General features: G+C 46.0%; 1 protein-coding gene across 1 annotated transcript; it reads left to right on the top strand.

Annotated features, from left to right (window-relative positions):
* The first annotated feature begins 9,915 nt into the window (after positions 1-9,915).
* Positions 9,916-18,134, top strand: LOC127207041 (ficolin-2). Its single transcript, XM_051166327.1, has 9 exons — positions 9,916-9,997; positions 11,594-11,716; positions 13,789-13,842; positions 14,054-14,089; positions 14,692-14,724; positions 14,878-15,005; positions 15,367-15,496; positions 16,279-16,413; positions 17,875-18,134. Exons 1-9 carry the CDS (start codon positions 9,916-9,918, stop codon positions 18,120-18,122), a joined length of 969 nt encoding a protein of 322 aa, XP_051022284.1. The 3' UTR covers positions 18,123-18,134.
* The last annotated feature ends 5,275 nt before the right edge of the window (positions 18,135-23,409 follow it).

Genomic DNA, 23,409 nt, shown 5'->3' with positions numbered 1-23,409 from the left:
TATTCAAGATACAGGATTTCTTTTTTAAATTTAAAATTTTCTTTTTTTAATTTTTATTTAATTAATTTATTCAGATTACAACTAAATTGTTATCCTATCACTTGTATCCTCATTCTTTCCTCCCTCCCACTTACTCATTATTCCCCTCCCCTAGATCTATGACTGAAGGTGACCTCCTCTCCCACTTTGTGGTCATAGGCTATCAAGTCTCATCTTGGTAGCCTGCTTATTCTTTCTTTGAGTGCCACCAGGCCTCCCACCAAGGGGAGGTTGTCAAATATGGGGCATCAGAGTTCATGTCAGAGTAAGTCACTGCTTTCCACGTAACTGTGGAGAATGTCCTGTCCATTGGCTAGATCAGAGTAGGGGTTCAATGTTTACTACTTTTTGTCCTTGGTTAGTGCAATAGTTTGAGCAGACCCCCCTGGGCCGTGATCCACCCAGCATGATGTTCTTCTTGTAGGTTTCTAAGAACCTCTGGATCCTTCTATTTCCCCATTCTCCTACATTACTCTTAACTAGAATCCCAGTAGGATGTCCTCACATCTATCCCAATCTCCTGGTAAGTGAAGGCTTTCATGGGACATGACTTTTGGGCTAGTGCCCAATTATAAGTGAGGATATACCATATGAGTCTTTCTGCTCCTGGGTTAACTCACTCAATATGATCATTTATAGTTCCATCCATTTGTCCATGAATTTTGGGATTTCCTTATATTTTATAGCTGAGTAGTATTCCATAGTGTAAATGTACCACAGTTTATCCATTCTTCTACTGAGGGACATTTAGGCTGTTTCCAGGTTCTTGCTATTATGAATAAGGCTGCTATGAACATGGTTGAGCATATGTCCTTGTTGTGTGGTGGAGCATTTTCTGGGTATATTCCAAGGAGTGGAATAGCTGGGTCTTGAGGAATCCCTATTCTCAGTTTTCTGAGAAAGTGCCAGATAGATTTCCAAAGTGGTTGTACAAGTTTGCATTCCCACCAGCAATGAAGGAGTGTTCCTCTTTCTCCACATACTCACCAGCATCTGGTGTCACTTGAATTTTTTTAATTTTTTATTAATATATTCATTTTACATCTCAATAGTTATCCCATCCCTTGTAACTTCCCATTCCTTCCTCCCTCCTGCTTTCTCCCTACTCCCCTCCCCTATGACTGTGACTGAGGATGGCCTCCTCCCCTTGTACGTGCTCATAGGGTATGAAGTCTCTTCATGGTAGCCTGCTATCATTCCTCTGAGTGCCACCAGGCCTCACCATCCAGGGGACATGGTCAAATATGGGGCACCAGGGTTTGTGTGAAAGTCAGTCCCCACTCTCTGCTCAACTGTGGAGAATGTCCTGACCATTAGCTAGATCTGAGTTGAGGTTCAATGATTACTGCATGTATATTCCTTGGCTGGTGTCATAGGTTGAGCAGGACCCCTGGGCCCAGATCCGCCTGTCATAATGTTCTTCTTGTAGGTTTTTAGGACCTTCTGGATCCTTATATTGCCCCATTCTCCCATACTTCTCTCACCTAAAGACCCAACAGGATGTCTTCTCCTTCATCTCACTTTCCTGATAAGTGAAGACTTTCATGGGACATGCCCCTTGGGCTGGTGTCCAGATATAAGTGAGCATAAACCATTTGACTCTTTCTGCTTCTGGGTTAACTCACTCATTATGATCATTTTTAGTTCAATCCATTTGTCCACAAATTTCAGGAATTCCTTGTTTTTAATAGCTGAGTAGTATTCCATAGTGTACATGTACCACAATTTCTTTATCCATTCTTCTACTGAGGGACACTTACGCTGTTTCCATGTTCTGGCTATTATGAATAAGGCCATTATGAACGTTGTAGAACATATGTTCCTATTGTGTGCCAAAGCTTCTTCTGGATATATTCCAAGGAGTGGAATAGCTGGGTCTTGAGAGAGCCCTATTCCCATTTTTCTGAGATAGCACCAGATAGATTTCCAAAGTGACTATACATTAGTACAGCATTCCCACCAGCAGTGACGGAGTGTTCCTCTTTCTCCACATCCTCTCCAACATGTGGTGTCACTTGAGTTTTTTATCTTAGTCATTCTGATGGGTGTAAGATAGAATCTCAGAGTAATTTTGATTTGTATTTCTCTGCTGACTAAAGATGTTGAACATTTCTTTAAGTGTTCCTCAGCCATTTGATATTCCACTGTTAAGAATTCTCTGTTTAGTTTTGAGCCTCAATTCTCAATTGGGTTATTTGGCTTGGAAGGTGTATAATTTCTTGAGTTCTTTATATATTTTGGATATTACAACTTTCTCAGATATAGGGTTGGTGAAGATCTTTTCCCAGTCTGTAGGCTGTCACTTTGTTCTGTTGACAATGTCTTCTGCCTTACAGAAGCTTCTCAGCCACATGAGGTTCCATTTATTAATTGTTGGCCTTAAGGATTGAGCTGTTGGTGTTCTGTTCAGGAATTGTCTCCTGTGCCAATGTGTTCTAGGCTAGGCTCTTCCTCCACTTTTTCTTCTAACCGATTTAAAGTCTCTGGTTTTATGTTGAGGTATTTAATCCACTTGGACTTGAGTTTGGTGTATGGTGACAAATATGGGTCTAATTGCATTTTTCTACATGTAGACATCCATTTAGACACGCACCATTTGCGGAAGACGCTATCCTTTTTCCATTGAATAGATTTGGCTTCTTTGTCAAAAATAAAGTGACCATATGTGTGGATTCATTTCTGGGTCTTTGATTCGATTCCATTGATCCACCAGCCTACTGCTGTGCCAGTACCATGTTGTTTTAATTACTGTTGCTCTATGGTACAGCTTGAGATCAGGTATGGAGATTCCTCTGGAGGGTCTTTTATTGTATGGGATTGTTTTAGCTATTCTGGGTTTTTTGTTTTTCCATATAAAGTTAAGAGTTGATCTTTCAATGCCTTTCAAAATTGTGTACATATTTTAATAGGGATTGCACTAAATCTGTAAATTTCTTTTGGTAAGATGGCCATTTTTACTATATTAATTCTCTTGATCCATGAACAAGGGAGATCTTCCATCTTCTGATGTCCTGTTCAATCTCTTTCTTCAGAGATTTTGAGTTTTTTCAAACAAGTCCTTTACGTGCTTGGTTTATATTGCTTGTATCTATCGTGAAGGGTGTACTTTTTCTAATTTCTTCCTCTGCATGATTGTCATTTGTATATAGGAAGGCTACTGACATTTTTTAGTTAATTTTGTATCCAGCCACTTTGCAGAAGGTGTGTATCAGCTGTAAGAGTTCTCTGGTGGAATTTTGGGGGTCATTTATGTACACAATCATAATGTTTGCAAATAGGGATAATTTGACTTCCTCCTTTCCCATTCAGATCCCCTTGATCTCCTTTTGATGTCTTATTCTGCTTGCTAGAACTTCAAGAACTATATTGAAGAGATATGGAGAAAGTGGGCATTCTTGCCTGATCCCTGATTTTAGAGGAATTTCCTTGAGTATCTCTCCATTTAATTTGATGTTGGCTATTGGCTTGCTGTATATAGTCTTTATTATGTTTAGGTATGTGCCTTGTATCCCTGATCTCTCCAAAAACTTTAAACATGAATGGGTGTTAGATTTTGTCAAATGGTTTTTCTGCATCTAAGGAGATGATCATGTGGTTTTTTTCTTTCAGTTTGTTTATATGATGGATTACATTGATGGATTTCCATATATTAAACCATCCCTTCATGCTAGAATGAAGTCTACCTGGTCATGGTGAATGATATCTTTGATATGTTTTTGTATTCGGTTTATGAGTATTTTATTTATTATTTTTGCATCAATGTGCATAAGAGAAATTGGTCTGAAATTCTCTTCTTTTTTGTTGGGTCTTTGTGGGTTTTAGGTATCAGCATGACTGTGGTCTCATAGAATGAATTTGGTAATGTTCCATTTATTTCTATCTTTTGGAGTAACTTGAAGAATATCGGTATTAGCTCTTCTTTGAAGGTCTGGTAGAATTGCACTAAAACCTTCTGGCCCTGGGCTTTTGATGGTTGGGATACTATTAAAGATTGCTTATATTTCTGTAGGAGAAATAGGAATATTACATTTGTTTATCTGATCTTGATTCAATTTTGGAAAGTGGAATCAATCAAGAAAATTGTCCATTTCCCTTAGATTTTCAAATTTTGTGGCATAATGTAGGGTCTTATGATTCTTTGTATTTCTTCAGTGTCAGTTATTATGTCTCCCTTTTCATTTATGATTTTGTTGATTTGGATAGTGTTTCTCTGGCTTTTAGTTAATTTGGCTAATGGTTTGTCCATCTTGTTGATTTTCTCAAAGAACCAGTTCCTGGTTTTGTTGATTCTTTGAATTCTTCTCTTTGTTTCTAATTTATTGATTTCAGCCCTGAGTTTGATTATTTCCAGATGTCTACTCCTCTTGTGTGTTTCTGCTTCTTTCTTTTCTAGGGGTTCCAGATGTGTTGTTAAGTTGCTTATGTGGGATGTTTCCAATTTCTTTAGAAAAGCTCTAGTGCTACGAATTTTCTTCTTAGCACAGCTTTCAATGTGTCCCACAAATTTGGATATGTTGTTCCTTAATTTTCATTGAATTTCAGGAAGTCCTCAAATTTTTTCTTTATTTCTTCTCTGACCCAGGTGTCATTAAGTAGAGAGTTGTTTAGTTTCCATGTGTGTGTAGGCTTCTTGTTATTTCTGTTTTTGTTGAAGCCCAGCCTTATACCACGGTGATCTGATGGGATACAAGGTGGTATTTCAATCATCTTGTATCTGTTGAGGCTTGCTTTGTGGCCTACTATGTGATCAATTTTGGAAAAGGTTCCATGGGGTGCTGAGAAAAGGTATAATCCTTTGTGTTTGGGTGAAAAATTCTGTAAATATCTGTTAGATCCACTTGATTCATTGCTGGTTAATGATGTTATTTTTCAGTTTAGTTTCTGTTTCAATGACGTATCCTTCAGTGAAAGTGGGGTGTTGAGGTCTCCCACTATTAATGTGTAGGGATAGATGTGTGGTTTAAGCTTTGTTAATAGTTCTTTTACAAATGTGGGTGCTCTGGTATTGGGAGCATAGATTTTCAGAATTGTGATGTCATCTTGTTTGATTTTACCTTTGTTGTGTATGAAGTGTCCTTCCTCATCCCTTTTGATTAATTTTGATTGAAAGTATATTTTATTAGATATTAAAATGGCTACACCAGCTTGCTTCTTGTCATCATTTGCTTGGAATATTTTCCCAGCCTTTTACCCTGAAGTCATGCCTGTCCTTGTGGGTGAGATGTGTTTCTTGAATGCAGAAGAATGTTGGCTCTTGTTTATGCATCCGTTCAGTTAGTCTGTGTCTTTTTATTGGAGAATTGAGACCATTGATGTCGAGAGATATTAATGGCCAGTGACTATTAAGCCTCTTAATTTTTGATGCTGGTTACAGTAGAGAGTTTGTGTGGTTGTGTTTTTGTGATAGTGTCGTTATCTATTTCCTGTGTAGTTTGATTGTAACTTGTCCCTTTGGGGTGGAGTTTTCCTTCTAGTAACTTCTGTAAAACCGGATTTGTGGATAGGTACTATTTGAATTCGTTTTTGTCATGGAATATTTTGTTTTCTCCATCAAAGTTTATTGATGGTTTTGCTGGGTATAGTAGTCTGGCCTGGCATCTGTGTTCTCTTAAGGGTGCAGGACCTCTGTCCAGGCCCTTCTGGCTTTTATAGTCTCTGCTGAGAAGTCTGGTGTAATTTTGATAGGTTTGCCATTCATTATTTCTCTATAGATCCACCACAGGCACAGATCAAAGGGCAGGGCATACTCCACTTTGTTTCTGGACATGTTGCTGGTCCTACTGTCTGACTGCATAACCCTGAGCCAGCAGCACACTGTCTGAATTACTACTGCTCTGTGGGGTGCTTTGCTGACTGAAGGACAGATCGGTGTCTCTTGGGCCTGCTTAAAAGTATCATGGCTTTTCTGTGCATTTAAAATCCATCTTGTGCAGTGACCTGCAGGGGAGAATATCCATATCCATATCTATATCTATATATCTCTCTATACCTACCTATAATACGTGGCTCACTTCGGACAAGCAGCATGGCCACCCTGATCCATGAGCACAGAACAGTCTTCCATGAGCACAGACCTCCAAGTCTTCTGTGAGGACTCTGCACTTGCATCTCAGGGGTTGTTTTCAGGCTTTCACTGTTAGGGTGCACCTTTGACTCCTGTGGCCTCTGTGTTTCCTGTCTTGTGTTCTCTTTGCTGTTTCTTGGACCTGTTGCTTTTCCTCCTTTTGATCCTGGTTCTCTCCCATCCTGCTCTAATGTTTATTTAAGTGCACATGTGTGTGCACATGCCCGCGTGCGCATGTGCGTGTGCGCGCGCGCACACACACACACACACACACACACACACACATGCACACACACACACCTTTTATAGACAGCCAGGCAGATAACTCAGCAGGCAAAAGTACTTGCTACACAACCTGACTATTTGGATTTGACCTCCATGACCACCTGAAGCAGTGAGTGGCCTGCATCCAGGATCTCAGGTCTTCTCTGGAGACATGGGAGGGGAAGGCCAGAGAACTGGCCAGAAGATCTCATGACAGCTCTCCTGAAGCACACAGTACACAAGTGTCAAGAGAGGGCCTTCCTCAGAAACTAGGTGGGAAGAGAAAGCTAACTCCTGACAGCCGCTGTCTCCTCTCTCCCTCTCCATCTCCCCATCTCTCCATCTACACAGAGAGAGAGAGAAAGAGAGAGAGACAGACAGACAGACAGACAGACAGAGACACAAACACAGATACAGATACACACACACAACCACACACACACACTTTATAGAAATCTTGTGCAGCCCAGGATGCTGTTGTCTCCCTCCAAAAAGGCTTCGGCTGACAGTCTGTGGGCATAGGCAACCTGAGAAGACCTGAAGACGTTTCTAGAACTGAGCTTTTTTCCTGGCACACACATTCTCAGAGGCAATCTACTGGCATGCCAAGAGCTAGCTCACCCCACTTCTAAATCCCAAATCCAAACTCTTTCCCCGCTCTTGGCACTGACATTTGACCTTTAGCATGGCATAGCTGCCTAGCAGCTTTTGAGTTTGGCAAATTCTCATAACAAAAAGAAGCCAGGAGCCTTATTTTCTTTCTTCGAGATTTATGCTCCCAGAGCTTCACAGTTGGGGCTGTGCCTTCATGCATGTCTGTGACCATTTGCTGTTTGTCCCCAGTCAAATAGAAAGTCCTGAATATCCAAATTGCTGTTGCCAGAGGCTAGTGGTTCTCACGCAGACAAATTTAAAGTATTTGGATGTAATAGAAGCTGGCTGTACTTGTCTCTTTTATGTTACCGAGGATCACTTTGGCTCATGGCTCTGGGCATGCAAATTCCAGGGTCTGCATCTAGTGATGGCTGTCTTGCTGGCAGTGGTGACATGGGTCCCTAGTGAAAGGTATGATTGCTTATGTGTGTCTATGTATATGTGTGTGTACAAGTACACATTCGTGAATATGTATATACATACATAAATGAATATGCATATATGTATGTGCTGTGTCCATGTTTGTGTGTGTATATATGTACCATGTACAAATGTTCATGCTTGGGTGTGTACATACATGAAGGTATATGTATACATGCATGGGCAAACATGTGGGTATGTGGCTATGCACATGTCCTTCCCAGGACTGACTGTGGAGTTTACTCCCTGACACCTTCACTGTGTGATTTGAAGAGATGCCCCCCAATAGTCCCAGGCATTTGAACACCTGTTCCCCAGTTGGTGGAGTAATTTGGATGGGATTAAGATTGCTGGAGGAAGGCCACTGAGAGTGGGCTTTGAGGCAGGAGCCTCCTGCCATCTCTGGTGCCATCTCTAGTGCCATCTCTAGTGCCATCTCTGGTGCCATCACTGGTGCCATCTCTGGTGCTATCCCCAGTGCCATCTCTGGTGCCATATCTGGTGCCATCTATAGTACCATCTCTGATGCCATTACTGGTACCATCTCCAGTGCTATCACTGGTTGGTGCCATCTCTAGTGCCATCACTGGTACCATCTCTGGTGCCATCACCAGTGCCATCACCGGTGCCATCTCTGGTGCCATCTATAGTGTTGGCCCTCACACATCTTTATGGGCTCTAATCCTCTGGAACCGTAAGCCTCAAATAAACTCTTTCTTCTATTAGTTGTCTGGGTTGTGATGTTTTATCACAGCAATAGAAAAGTAACCAATACACTTACCCAGTTCCAACTGGTTGCCAGAGGCCCTACCTCCAAACACTACAGAAGAATTAAATTTCTCCTAACTTCCTATCACATCATGAATTAAATTCCCATGTCCAAACCATGGCAGCTGCACTATCATTGCCATAAGCCACACTTCAGCAGCATTCTCTTGCTACGTGGATGCATTGGTGACTCTGCAGAAGGAGCAGTGCTGGCAGAGGAACTGGCACATGAGCTTCAGAAACTTATTCCCTCTCTCTGTCTTGACTAAACCCCAGGTAAATATCAATCCTGAACCAACTAGTAGCTACAGACAAGCTTGCCTGCCTGAGCTGCAGCCTTGTGCTTACTGGTTCAGCAGCTCTGGGGGACTCAGAAAAGGCCTGCTTTATGCTTTCTCAACAGTGCAGTCTTGAGCTGTGCTCCTGTAGGCATCACATATTTTGTTAGGTTTCTTTTCTTTTTTCTTTCTTTATTTTTATTCACTTTATGGATTGATCAAAGTCCCACTTCCCTCCTCTCCTCCCAGTCACACCCTCATATCCCTCCCCCATTCCCTCACCCCCTTAACCTCAGGAGGAGGGGCCTCCCATGGGTACCAACCCACCATGGCACATCAAGTTGTAGCAGGAGCAGGTGCATCCTCTCCCACTGAGGCCATACAAGGCAGCCCAGGTAGGGGAAAGGAATCCAAAGGTAGACAACAGAGTTAAAGACAGCGCTGCTCCAATTATTAAGAAACCCACATGAGGACTGGGATGCACATCTTCTGCATTTGTATAGTGGGGCCTAGGTCCAGCCCATGCATGCTCTTTGGTTGGTGGTTCAGTTTCTGTGAACCCCATGGGCTCAGGTTAGTTTACTCTGTAGATCTTCTTGTGGTGCCCTTGATCTCTCCAGCTCCCTCATTCCTTCCCCTGACTCTTCCACAAGACGTTTGCTAGGTTTCTTATCTAACTGTATCTGTGTCTTCTCTCCTGGCTCAAATAGATCTATGCTGCACTATGGCCCAGAAAATTAGCTGTCCCTTAACAGCCCCTCCTGACACCCTGGTTCCCAGTGACGACATCAGATGGCCACAACTTTCAGATGAGCAACCAACAACAACTTAGGCTTAGGATGCAGAATACAGGACTCAAAAGACAGAATTTGGCTAGAAGGTGGGGAATGGGGGTTAAGGATTGGCACAAGAAGTGTCTTCACCTGTAAGTGTGAGAAGCTGCCCCTGACATTGCATTTACTTACCTGTAAATGCCAGGTAAGTTCTTTGAGCTTGGTGGCTGGTAAAGACAAGAGATCTGTCCTGTAAATGTACACACAAGTGACATCAAATTCTCAATGACCAGCTCATTCCTGACCATCCTGGGATCCTACCCAGGATGCTTTAAAGCCTCATGGGAACTGGAAAGGGACTGTGAGTCCATGCTTGACTTAAGCCATCAACAAGGCATGTCCTTTGTAAATAGAGGTGACCTTGGACTGGGCTCAGATGCTTCTGCAGGGGAAGTGAACCTCAAAAGGCCTCACTGGAAGAACAGACACACCCTTGGGACAATTTCAGTCTCTTGTACAACCAGAGACCTCCAGGAAATGACTGTCTCTAGAGATTAGGACATTGGAGCTTGGGGTGGGGAGCTGGGGTTCCTGCTCTATATAAACACGGTACCTCTGCAAAGCTGTAGAGAGGGCAGGAAGCTGAGCAGTTACCATGGCCCTGGGACCCACTGCACTCTTCATCTTGACCCTCTACATCAAAGACCTGGCTGTAAATGCTGCTGAAACCTGCCCAGGTGAGGCTGGCTCTAAGTCCCTGAGAGCAGGGAGCTAACCATTCACTGACCGCTTAGTATCCCTGCACCCACCTTCTGAGAAGCTCTTGTCAGCTTAGTGTCACCCTCTGAGGACAGACTCTGAATGACCAGGACCAGATGAGGTGGCAATTCCATGGACCTGTGACTGCTGACCCTGACACTGTTGTTTTCTACCCTCTTAGGGACTTTGGAGAAAAATACTAGGATCTTCTAAACTGGTGGCTGCCACACCCCTTGGTAACTTTGGTAAAAGTGTACCCCAGAGTCTCATGGTACATATGGGCAAGTATTGGAATTAGAGAAGACCCCTGGTCAGCTCTGCCCACCCTGGGGATATTGCTCCTAGGCACAGGACAGCCATGCCAATGGTGACATGGTTAGAGAAGGGGCTCAAACAGCAAGGCACAGCCCACACCCAGGGGAAAGAGCCCAGCAGGAAAACTGGACAAGGAAAAGCGTCTGAGGCCTCAGCTCTATGCAAAGAACTACAGGCAACTGAGGAAAGCTAGGGGCAGGAGAGGTGGCCCTTCCCACCAATCGGTTGGCCAATGCCAGGCAGCCGTGACATTATATGTGAAAAAAGATGCCATGAATTTGAAGCAGAGCAGGGAGGGAAGGTACTTATGTGAGGGTTTTCAGGGAGGAAAGGGAAGGGGAAATGTAATTATAATCTCAAATTTAAAAAAAGAGCCTGGCAAGAAGAAACACACCAGACAGACCTCTGGTCACTGAGATGGGCCAGGCTCTATTCTTATACCAAGAGTGCTTCTGTAAGGGTATGCACTTTGCAAGGCAGTTAACTAACAATAGTGCTTAAAATGTGGCAACTTCTGTTTGTTTCCAGCTGTGCTTTGGGGAAGGCACCTCCTCTCTCCTAGGAGACCTCTTCTAGCTCAGTCATCCCATGGTCAGCCTTAAAGATTGGGAAAAAAATGTTACACTGACTCAATTTCCTAGCAAGATTTGATTTTTTCAGAAACAGTACCCACTTAAAAAGCTTTCTGTAAGTTCCAGAATGATGTCAAGACTTTAGTTTTCATTCTCAAATTGAGTTCTTGCCACAGCCCTGTTCCTTAAGAAAATTTTTAAATGAGTATGGCTCTTCTGCCTGTGTGTATTTCTGTGCACCATTTTCACACCTGGTGCCTGCAGAGGCCAGAGGAAGGCATCAGATCCTCTGGTGGAGTTACCGACAGTTGTGAGGTACCATGTGGATGCTGGGAACCAAACCTGGCTCCTCTGCAAGTGTCTTAACTACTGAACCATCTCTCTAGTTCCCACAACCACTTGGAGCTGAAGAGGCAGAGACTCAGGGGGCTTAGAAGATCTGTCACAGGGCCACAGCTCTGTTAACTGGAAGACTCATTCTTCAGCAGGCTTCCCACATCAGGCAGGGTTCGAGCCTGCATTCCCCTCCCACCTGCCCACCTAGTCTCCATCAAAGGAAGACTTCACTTCTACCCCATCTTTCCAGAGGAGGCTGATAACTCGGGCTGCAGCCTTCTGTCCATGGCTGACATGGTAGCTGCCCTAGGGGCAGGTGGCCCAAATGGCAATAGTAACTATACTTGTGTTATTCTGCAGAAGTGAAGGTCCTGGATCTGGCAGGCTCAGACAAGTTTACCATCCTTCGAGGCTGCCCTGGCTTGCCTGGAGCTACGGGTCCCAAGGGAGAAGCAGGTGCCAAGGGAGATACAGGTGTGTGCTGTGGAAGGGGTCCATAGAAGGGACAGCAGTGGTGGAATGATCCTGAGTCTGGTCTTCTGAACTTGGATGCCTGCCTCAGGCCCTCTCATTTTGGGTCTTACACTGGGTACCTTGATGGAATGGTCAGTGACAAAAACTAGGTCCAACTAGTCTAAAACTGGTCCAGCAGGGTTTCTCTGGGCCATCTTAGATGCTACAGGCATGTTTTGCAGCCATGCCTCTTGGTCCCTTACCAATGTTTGCTCCACATGGTCCTAGAAGGCACTTAGGCAGCAGGCACTTTTACATCTTCACCTGTAAGTTGTGATGTCGCTTTCTTCTCCACCTGCCTCAGATGTTCAAAGAACAGAGGCTCAAAGAGACCAGTACCTTTCTAAACTGGCACTCCAGGGAAAGTGGGGCAGCCTCCATCTGGGGTCTGCTTCTGAGTATGATCACTGGAGCTCTGAACCACAACCTTCACAGTGGTGGGGACCTCAAGCACATTTGTTCTCCCCAGGCGAAAGACAGTGGTGGTACCTATGTTTCCTGAATCAGCCTTAGACAGATGTGCTCTGAGGTTCAGCAGGACAGCTGCCTTTGTGAGCCCCTTGCTTGAAGATACTCCAGGTAGAGCCTGTGGTGATCTGGTGGAGACAGAACAAACCTGGACACTTCAATGATGCTCCTAGAAGATGCCAGGTTTGGAGCCAATTTGGATGGGCCCAGGTTAAGTCCCACTTCCCAGCTCATCTCTTTGGTCCCAGTAGAGGAAGAGATTTCTGCCTCTAGACTGATGCAGAGGGACATCAGGGAAGAGATTATCCCATGGCCAGGATGAGACAGACATCAATGCAGTCAGGGTATTGAATTCTTCCTTTGCTGATTTGACCCAAAGTGGGAACTAGTATGCCCCAGGGCACTGTAGGGTCAGTGGGCCTGCAGCAGCCGCCCTTCAGTGAAGTTGCTTCTCCTCATCCTCATTGGCATCTGTAGAGGATGGACAGGTCCACTCTGTCCTTGGGCACACCTGACAATGGGAACCTGGAGCTCTCAAGCACTTGCAGACACCAGTAGTACTGTGCTGGGGCCCAGTGTGGTTCCTGCAATCAGAACCTGAAAGGAGGACCTTGTGAACACCTCACAGCTTCCATTGAGCCAGGGGCCGTCTTAGGGTTTCTATTGCTGTAATGGAACACCATGACCAAAAGCAACTTGGGGAGGAAAAGGGTTTATTTCATCTCACAGCTTGTAGTTTGTCATTCAGGGAAGTCAGGGCAGGAACCTGGAGGCAGCAGGTAATTCAGAGACCATGAAGACATTCTGCTTACTGGCTTGCTCCTTAAAGCTTGCTCAGCCTGTCTTCTTCACTCTCGGGATCACTAACCCAGGGGTGGCACCACCCACAGTGCCCTGGGCCCACCGATATCAACCACCAAACATGAAAATGTTCACAACCTTTCCCACAGGCCAGCTGGTGGGGATATTTCCTCGGTCCTTATCTCTTTCCAAATCACTCTAGCCTGTGTCATGGTGACATAAAAGCTAGCTAGCACAGTGTTCTCCATGGACACTCTCTGAGAGAACTGCCCTCTCCTTGCAGAGACCTGATAGGACCGCATCTCTGAAGACATGCCCCCTGTCCCTGTCTCTCACTGTAAAGCTGCAATGGCCCAGGCCTGGTCCACATAGCTTGGACAAAGGCACATATGAGAGCTTAGAGAGTGCCTTCCTGAGGTGCCAGCACCCAGCCACAGGTTATGCTATACCCCACCCCCTGCGTCTTCTCCAGCCACTGGTTATACTATACCCACCCACTGTGCCCTCCCCGGCCACAGGTTAGGCTATACCCCACCCACTGTGCCCTCCTCAGCCACAGGTTAGGCTATACCCCACCCACTGTGTCTCCCCCAGCCACAAGTTAGGCTATACCACACCCCCTGCATTCTCCACAGCTAGACTGGCTGCAGTCCCAGAGGTCATTAAAGCCAGCACAACAGGGTCAAGAGTTTGCCACCTAGGCAGAGACTTTTCCAGGGGATGATAGTGGATGCATTTCTTAGAAAGTATATTTGGATTGGCAGGAGAGAGAGGCCTCCCTGGACCACCTGGGAAGGCAGGACCAACTGGACCCAAAGGTAACAGCCTCTCAGACACCCTGGGATGCTAAGTGGGCACATCCATCTGTCCATGAAGACACGGGAATTGGAGAGAGAAGTGTGGAGGGGCTGCACTACCCATGGCCTCCCCACCCCCATTCAAGCTGACCATGAGCAGTGGCTGCCTTGGATAGCTAGCCTTCAATTGACCAGATGCTCTAGGCACAAGCATCTTGTTCTCTTCCCCCAGGAGACCGAGGAGAGAAAGGAGTAAAAGGAGAGAAAGGTGAGTCCCCATGTTGTGTCTTGTGGGTGTGCACATCACTGTGCATGCCCAGACATGCCTAGGGAGAAGGGCCTCAGCCTGGGGTCCTATTGTCTGGGCAGTAGGTACAGCAGATGGCAGGGGGCAAGATTTTCAAACCTGCCATTGGCCTATTTGGGTGATTAGCAAAACTGATTTGAATTCTTTTGTAATCAATGCTTATTTTTTTTTTTAATAAAACTATGAAACTTTAAGACACAATCTCACACTTTCTTTTGATCAAGGGGGATAGCCCTGAGTTCTGAATGCCAATGAAACCTCCTTGGCCACAAAGCCTTCTTGGTAGACAGACAGTCTGGCAGAGCATAGCCAAGGTGTGCTGAGAGTTAGGCGGGGCTATCCACTCTCATTGGCACACAAGGCCTTAACAAGGGTGTTGTCAGGAATAGCACTTACCACAGCTGTGGAGGAAAAGCCAGGCAGCTGGACCATGTACCCCAAGAGGAGGGTCTAGGAGAGTACTGGAATCTTCCAGTTCACATGTTTGTGGGGTTACAGGAGCCAATGGGTTGAAGCTGCTGACCTCACAACTTATAACCAGTGTCTCTTCTCTCCCCACACAGGAGACACCGGGCCATCTCAGTCATGTGCTACAGGTGACCACATCACTTACCCTGTCCCCATACAGATATTCTCTGTCACCTGCCTCCACTTCTCTGCCTCTGCTATGTGACTGTGGGCTTTATGCCAATCTTCTCTGAGCAGACCTACACTCCAGTACCACCTTCATTCTCTGCTTCTGTCCTTAGGACCTCGGACCTGCAAGGAGTTGTTCACCCGGGGCCACTTTCTTACTGGTTGGTACACCATCTACCTGCCAGACTGCAGACCCCTTACTGTGCTGTGTGACATGGACACCGACGGTGGGGGCTGGACTGTGAGTGTTGGGTTAGCCCTCAGGCACTGAACTCTCAGAAACCAAGTCCCATGCTCAACAGAAATTGAGCTGTGTGGGATTCTCTGTCCCTCAGTACTTCAGAGGGAGCACTCCTTTCTCTAAAGATACAGAATGAAAAATGCTGATAGGTGTCCTGTATGGGACAGCACATGTTGAATGGGCCAGCACACCACTGTTCCTGCCATGTGGCTTGGGACATGTGGCTACTTCCTCCATTGTATGGGGTCTGCCATGGCTGCTTCTGCCACTAAGTTCCCGTTGCTCTGCAGATCATGGATTCCTGCTCTGTTTTGAGGCTCAGTTCCCCATGCTGACTTCTGTGTACACCTCACTGTCCCAGGTCTTCCAGAGGAGGCTCGACGGCTCTGTGGACTTCTTTCGGGACTGGACCTCGTACAAGCAGGGCTTTGGCAGTCAGCTGGGGGAGTTCTGGCTGGGGAATGACAACATTCATGCTCTAACTGCCCAGGGTAGGCAGTGCTGGCCTGATGGGATAACCTTAGGACCCTGAGACCTGGGCTGTGGGCAGAAGAGTCCCAGGTGATTAGAGCACACACAGTGCACAGTGGTGGTCCCCCGGGACATGAGGTATGGCCTTCCAGAGGGTAAGGATAAGGGACCTATCTAGCTGTGGGATTTGACATCCTAGGACCCAACAGAAGAGGTCTGCCTGCTAGTCTTGGGGACATCTCTTGTCAGCTCTAGCTATTAATTCCCCCAGAACACCTGCCTCTGACTCCTACAGAGGTCCCCCTTGCCTCTACTAGCCACAGACAGCAGGACCCCCAAGGCCCTTCTAGTCCCACCATGGTACAAAATACTAACTCATGGCCTGATTATCAAATGGAAACTACATAGTCCTTTGTCTCTTACCCACTGCCAGGGCACCTTATTATGTTGCTCCTGTACATTCAATTAAAACAACAACAACTTGCACAGCAAAGTAGCTGGTGCACTAGAAAGCACAGCCTTCTGGGAGAATTCACAGACTAAAGCATGCTGGGTCATGCCAAGTGAATGTTGCCAGTGGGTTTTGAGGTACTGCCTGTAGAACACATGAAAGGTGCTTAGAAATACAGGGCACTCCCAAGGTACTCCTGTGGCTCAAAGATGTTGGCACCTACCCAGGTGAATTAATTCCCTAGGGCTGCCCAGTTCAGATAGCATTCAGTTATGTTCTGGCTTCCATCTCCTGCTTGGTACCAGCTCACCTCAAAGTCTGAGCCTTCACATCCCACTCCACTCCCTGCAGGAACCAGTGAGCTGCGGGTGGATCTTGCAGACTTCGATGGCAAGCAGAACTTTGCCAAGTACAGCTCCTTCAAGATCCAGGGAGAGGAGGATAAATACAAGCTTATCCTGGGGAACTTCATTGGAGGTGGTGCTGGTAAGCAGCTTTCAGGAGGGGTTGTGAGGTGGGGGTGTTCTGAACCAGTCTGGGGGTAGAAGAGCCTACTTCTCATCTCCCCCTGCTGGCCTTGAGCTGGCTCCATGGCTCTGATCCCCAGGTAACCATCTGCAAAATGCTAATATATGCATCTTTATGCCACATGAGGACAATGAGATGTGATTTGTTAGCACTCCTGGGCTGCCCCACTGCCCAGCTCCATGGTATAGTGATTGAGGACGACTGACTAGCATCCCTGATGAAGTCAGAAGGAAAGAGTCACATATCCATGGCTGCTAAAGCCCTGCTTCCCCAAAGGAGCACCTTTGGGACACAGAGTTAGCCAGACTTCCATCTCTATGACAGGAAACTTAAGGATGTAAGCTCAAAAGGAAGAAGGATTAATTTTGGTTCATGGTCTCAGTCCTTAGTCTCCGGGCCCCTTTACTGCAGACCCAAGGTGAGGTCATGATAGAAGCTTGTGATGGAACGAAGCCTGTTTTAGGGCTAGAGGAAGCAAAGAAAGGGGCTGAGGGGTACACCCTCCAAAGGCATGTCTTAATGACCCCGCCTCTAACTTGTCTTCTGGTGTCACCATCTCCCTATGGCCTCCTAGGAATCTAGCCACTAACTCACTGTTGAGGTCTCAGCTCTCTTAATCCAACCACCTGACCCCCAAGCACTGTTTGCACTAGACTGAGCCTTCAACACACAACACAGTTAGGGGATACTTTACCAGCAAACCACAGCAGCCCTTGTTTCCCACAAGGACCTGTGATTTGGGAGATTCACCCTATAGTGTATGTACATGGAGTATGTACATGGAGACAATGGCTTGCAGAGATTACCGGTGTGCCTAGGAAACCATGGGGGCATGACCACACCTATTTAACTGCTGGACTCACAGCTAAGCGAGGCAGGCCACTTCCTCAGGAACTCTGATGGTGACAGCTCTGAAATGTATGTACCCACTTTACAGCATCTCCATTGGGACTTTTTAGGAAAAGGACAAAGTGGGGAGCACTGACCACATTCTGCAGGTGGAGAAACTGAAGCCATCAGAAGCTCCTTGTGAGCTGCATGCCCAGCATGGAGGTGGAACAGAATGAATCCTGTAGGCAGGAGGCCATTTTGGTGCCTACTGAGAGAGAGTAAGAGAAGGTCTGAGAGAAAGGCAGGCTACAGGAGACAGACAGTGGGTCCCAGCAGTGCCGTTCAGAGGGTCCTGAGGGAACAGTTCCTGTGGTTAGGGGGACAGATGACAATAGCCACAGGGACTTGCTGGACCAGGAGGAGGGGTCCTATCTGATGCATACTTTATGCCAAGGCTTGAGAAGTTGGGTCCTTCACCTGAACTTCTACTTATAGATTCTCCAGCTGAGGATAGGAAAGTCACAGGCAGGAAATGTGGCTGTTTAGTGAGCATCTAGCATCTATATGACACATGCTCTTTCTGAACAGGTGACTCCCTGACTTCCCAAAACAACCAATTCTTCTCCACCAAAGACCAAGACAATGACCTTAGTTCTTCCAGCTGTGCCCTGCGTTACCATGGAGCCTGGTGGTACTCAGAATGTCACTCTTCCAATCTGAATGGTCTCTACCTTGGGGGTCCCCATAAGAGCTATGCAAATGGTATCAACTGGAAGTCATGGAGAGGGTACAACTATAGCTACAAGGTTTCTGAGATGAAGGTGCGCCTCATCTAGCTCCCCACTAAGGGAGGAACCCCCAAAACCTCCAGCATGCCAGCAATAAGAACCTTCCATCCTCATTGCCAGTCAAGGAGGGAGTGTGCCCACCCCACCCTGGCTCTGCCCTTGCCCACGGTCTGTACAGCCCGTGACCTCCAAGCTGGCTTTCATCACATACCTACAGTCTCACCAAAAAAGGAATAAAATGCATCTCCAAAAGGTGCTTGTTCTCTGACAGACAAGTGTCTGTGGTTTTTCTGTGTTACTTTGAATATCTTTCCACATCTGGGTCATCCAGCATAGGTGTCTATGAACATGACAGTCAGGAAGGTCTGGAAATCCCACCTATAAACACAAGGAAAAGTCCAGTACCTGATCCCCCAGCTCTGTCACTACCACAAGTGACCTCTCCCCATCCCACGTTCCCTGTCCTCTTTTAGCTCACAGCAATTTACACAGCCATTAAAGGGTCTTCTTGGTGCCAGGACACAATCATAAGAGGTTGGGAGCATGCACCAGCCCTTCTGTTTTCATGTAAGCATTTCTATGAACCAGCGGTTCCTGGGAATAGCAGATGTGGTGGGCACTTCCCACAGAGTTGGTGAGCAGTGTGCCAGTAATGCCTGAGGAGAGGTGCAGAGGGGCCTGCCTCCCTCAGGGCACATGCCATCTTCAGAATCACAATCTAAATGACAGACTGAGTGGGGTGTGGTGCCCAGGGGACAAGAAGAGATACTTCTCACAGACTAGGACTAATGTCTCCCTAGGACTCAGAGGGTCTGAGTGGGAGGAAGAGAAGGTTGGGTATCCAAAATGGACCATCTACCCATCAGGCACAAAGGAAGGAAACTAAGGGGGCCAAAAGGATATAATTATTCTATACACTCAGGTTTAGCCCTAGCCCTCTGCTTCACCTGACAGGCACACATTTAGTGGCTTAAAATGACAGGACCCATTGCCCCCAGTTCCCAAGATAATAAGACTTGTAGAAAATCAACACACTGATGTGCTTTCCTCCTGACACCTGACAGAGAGCTTGGCTCCCACCTCTCCAGATTCCTGGGCACCCTGGCTTCCCCAGCTGTGATTCTTTTGTCCAGCTTCAAAAACAGCAACAGAGATCAATCTGTCCATCACTTGGATTGGGTCTCTATTTCTGACTGAGATTAGAGATAGTCTACTTAGAAAAGCCAGGGTCCTCACAGGTCCCAGGGAGTCACAGCCAAGTTGCTCCCTGGAAAGTGTTTACAGTCCTAGGTATCAGGCAAGAAATCTTCAGCAGAGGGCCTATTACCCTGCCCACAACATCCTATCAAAACCAAACAAAACAGGACTTGTAAAGTGCTCACCTAGCATGCAAGTGCTCAATTTGATTCCCAGTATTCATAAACTGGGTGTGGTAGAGTACGCCTGTTTTCTGAGCATTCAGGAGATTGAGGCAGGGAGACCAGCCGGCAGTTCAAGGCCATCTCAGATTTAGAGCCAGCCTGCGGTACATGAACCTTTATCTCAAACAAAGCAAACAGCAGCAATGAAAAAGTGGAGTTGATGGGAAGAAGACAAGTTCCTACATGGGGTCCCTAGGGCTAGGGTGGCCTCAAGGGAAAGCAGCTGACATAGTAGGATGGAATACAGAGCCCAGGACATGGTGGGCAGAGTAGGGGTGTTGGGTGTGCTTTAAGGGGAGTTGGCAGGCAGAGGGTGTGGTCTTACCTGGGTTCACTGGTGGAAGTGTGGACTCCAGCAAAGCAGCTGGAGTTGTGGGCCAGAGTATAGAGCCCAGGGCATGGGGCAGGCTGTTGGGTGTGTTTCAAGGGGAGTTGGCTGGAAGAGGGTGGGAACATACTTGGGGTTTCTAATTCTAAGGTGGCCTCTTTGAAAGCAGCCAGAGTGGTGGGTCCATATGTAGATCCAAGAGATAAGGTGCATTTTGGTGCTTCTTGGTGTGCTTTAAGGAGAGTTGGTGGTCTTATCATTGGTCCCTGGTGCCAGCGTGGCCTCATGGAAATCATCTGGGACTGAGGGCCTGAATATGAAGCCCTACAACATAATCTAATAATAACAACAAAATATCCAAGCTAGTCAGTAAAACCATGGATATTTGGGCTGGAGGTGTAGCTTGGTAGTAGAACACTTGATTGGTATGCACAGGTGCTGAGTTCTAACAGCAGCATTGAACAAAACAAAGAAGGCATGAATTTGAGCAAAAAGCTCACAGGATTAAATCGGATGTATTTGTTAAAAGCTGCAAATAATTTAGACTTCTAAAAACACCCCCATATTTGTAAAAAATAAAAGTAAAAAGCTTTCAATTTATTTATAAAAATTCTATTCTTGGAGAAATGCAAATGAGGTGCTAATACAGGCTACGGCTCATTCAAACTCCTAAATGAGAAAGGCCAAGTTAAGGGTTTGATTACTGGTAGAAGCTACCAGAAGGCTGTGGGAAATCTGGAAACAATGAACATACATTAACGTCATGGAAGGACCTCAGTCACGATCTCACATTCACAGGGTGCCCGTCACTGTGTGGAGGCCCCAGTGCAGCTGCAGGAGGCATGGCCAGGAGCTAAAGACCCTCAGAGCAGAGTGAATCCCCATGCTGTCCACAAGGAGAACACACCAAAAACCCCCAAAGACAGCAGCTCCATGGGATCTCTGGGCAGCAAAGGCAGCAGCCATTGGCATGGCAAGGGGTGGGAGTCGCCGATGTTATAATGTAAATTATAAATTATTAACACGTGTGTGTGTGTGTGCACATGTGTGTGCAGGTACATGCTGAGGAAGGACAGAAGGCAGCACTGGCTCCCTGGGGGTGGAGTTACATGCATTTGTGGCTTGCTATGTGGCTGCTGGAGCTCAAACGCTGCTCCTTGGGGTTGCCCAGACCAACCTCTTAACCTTGACGCTCTCTCCCCAGCCCCTCATATAACCATTGTTTGATGCAGTTTTCCTAGTGACAAATTTCACATTGGTTATGCATAAGTGTATCTGATTTCTGCTATTTTATTTTCATTTACTTATATATTTAGTGTGTGTGTGTGTAGGAGCTGCACATGCATATTAATTCAGAGGTAAATCCATTCTTTCAGTGATGTTCTTCAGTAATCCTGCACTTTATACTTTATTTATTGATCTCTCTCTCTCTCTCTCTCTCTCTCTCTCTCTCTCTCTCTCTCTCTCTCTCTCTCTCTCTCTCATCTTTCTCCATAGGTAGGTAGGTAGATACATAGATAGATAGACAGACAAATATAGAAATATATAGATTAATATCATTAATAACACGGATGCAACAATTCTAAGCAAGATTTCAGAAAATTGAACCCACCAATATAATGTATAAAAAGAATAAATCACAAGCAGTTGAGGGTTAGCCTGGGGATGGGAGCTGTGTTTACCATGTGGAAATCAATGCCATTCTTCATCTTTCTGTGAGAAAACAGAAAGCCACATAGTCATCTCAAGAGAAACAGAAACATATTTGCAATTGTTACCCATTCCACATCTATTAAAGCTTCTTGGGAATGAGGGGTAGACAGTTCTAGCAAATCAAAGCATGAAGGAATGCATTTTCACTCTCCTGTGGCTCACATGTGGGTCTGAAGCCCAAACACAGCTTCACTGCATCCACTACTGTGGGTCATAGGTGGCCACCAAAACTCTATCATCTCTGAGATCAGCTGGGCCACAGGCTGTGTCTGTGCTCCCTCTGCTGCTCTCAGAGCCAATCTGTGGCTGTAGAAGTGACAGGTGCAGCTCCCAAAGTGTGTTGGCTGGAAGATGGCTCTGTGCCTAAAGGATGGTCAACAATGGAACAATGGAACAGAATGAAGACTCAATAATATACACTCAGATAATGAGACAGAGGCTAGACTGAGGTGCTGGGGAATGTAGAGAATATGCTGTTTATTGGCAGGGGATGCTGGGAAACCAGCTATGTATTAGCAAGAAAAGATGTTGACCCCTACTTCACACCATATGCAAAATCAACCTGAAATAGACCTCAGACCTAAGCATTAAATAAAAGTGGGAAACATCTAGAACAACAACAACAACTGTTGAATCAGTTTCCTGAAGTCCCATCTTCATTGGGAAAATACTGACAGACAGAAGCCACCAAAGTCAATCCTTTGGCACGCCTGAGAGCACTGTATCAGTTCATTTCTTCCATATTTGAGACAAGGCCTCATTATGTAGCCCTGGTTGCCTAGAAATTGCTACATAGACTAGGCTAGCCTGGAATTCATAGAGCTCTTCCTGCCTCAGTTTCCCAAGTGCTGATACTAAAGGCATACACAGCCACGCCAGCTGGCATTTACACATGGAAACAACAGAGATAATAATTTTTAAAAATGACTCAGAGAAAATACTTGTGGTCCTTATGCAGTAATCTGAAAATAGCCCCAGAAATAATGAACTACATATGACAACATGCAGCCACCAAAATATTTGGGTGCCCAAGTATATTCTTTAAAGTAATCTGGTGTTTGCACCTCCTTCTGGGTGCTTTAAACCATCTCTGGGTGCCCTACAACACCCAGCATAGTGCAGTTACTATGTAAACAGTTGTTATGGCACATAGTTCATGGAATAACTTGAAAAGAAAGCAAAAGTATACAGATCTTCCATAATATGCAATTTTCCCTCCAAACAATTTCATCCTGTGCTTGGTGGAATATAGAGTATGCCACTGGTGTTAGTGAGTGGAAAGGGAAGTGGACTGTGGCTTCTCTACCCTACCACGACTCTTGAAATAAGTATGCTAGGCTAGAGGGAAAGCACAGTCCATGAAGTGGCAGTCAGGCAGGAGGCCCTAAGTTCAGTCCTTGGTCTATGTAAAGAAACTGGGCATGATGGGACCTGCTTGTAAACCTAATGTGGGCAAGGCCAACACAGCTGGATCCCTGGACCTCAGTTGGTGAGCTCAGGTCAGTGAAAGGCTAGTGAAAGACCATGTCTTTCAAAGATTAACTTAGATGGTTCTTGAAGACTCTTAAACTTGTCCTCTGAATTCCACAGGCACAGAGAGAGGGGGAGGAGACGGACAGACAGAGACTGACAGAGAGGGAGGGAGGGTGGGTGAGTGAGAGAGCAGTGGCAAGACAGAAGTCACCTAAAACACAGAGAGGTTGGATGTCAGTACATTGAGGGGAACTTGGGGAGGTGACAGACGGGGTGCTCATCACCTTGACCAGGGTTACGATTCCATAGCTGATTGTCAAGATCATCTGTATATGTTAATTAAATGTTGTTTATCACAAGTCAGCTCCAACTCCCTGAACAGGAGAGGGGCAATCTGTTC

This window comes from Acomys russatus, chromosome 24, assembly GCF_903995435.1.
Source record: "Acomys russatus chromosome 24, mAcoRus1.1, whole genome shotgun sequence".
NCBI classification, from domain to species: Eukaryota; Metazoa; Chordata; class Mammalia; order Rodentia; family Muridae; genus Acomys; species Acomys russatus.
The sequence above is the reverse complement of the archived record's forward strand: the minus strand, read 5'-3'. Positions and strand labels throughout refer to the sequence as shown.

What these genes read in the sequence shown, in the direction of transcription:
- LOC127207041 (XM_051166327.1), top strand. Translation starts at nt 9,916, where the DNA reads ATGGCCCTGGGACCCACTGCACTCTTCATCTTGACCCTCTACATCAAA. An exon ending in TGCTGCTGAAACCTGCCCAG is followed by an intron (nt 9,998 to 11,593) that starts GTGAGGCTGGCT and finishes TATACTTGTGTT; the next exon opens with ATTCTGCAGAAGTGAAGGTC. An exon ending in ATCTCAGTCATGTGCTACAG is followed by an intron (nt 14,725 to 14,877) that starts GTGACCACATCA and finishes TTCTGTCCTTAG; the next exon opens with GACCTCGGACCTGCAAGGAG.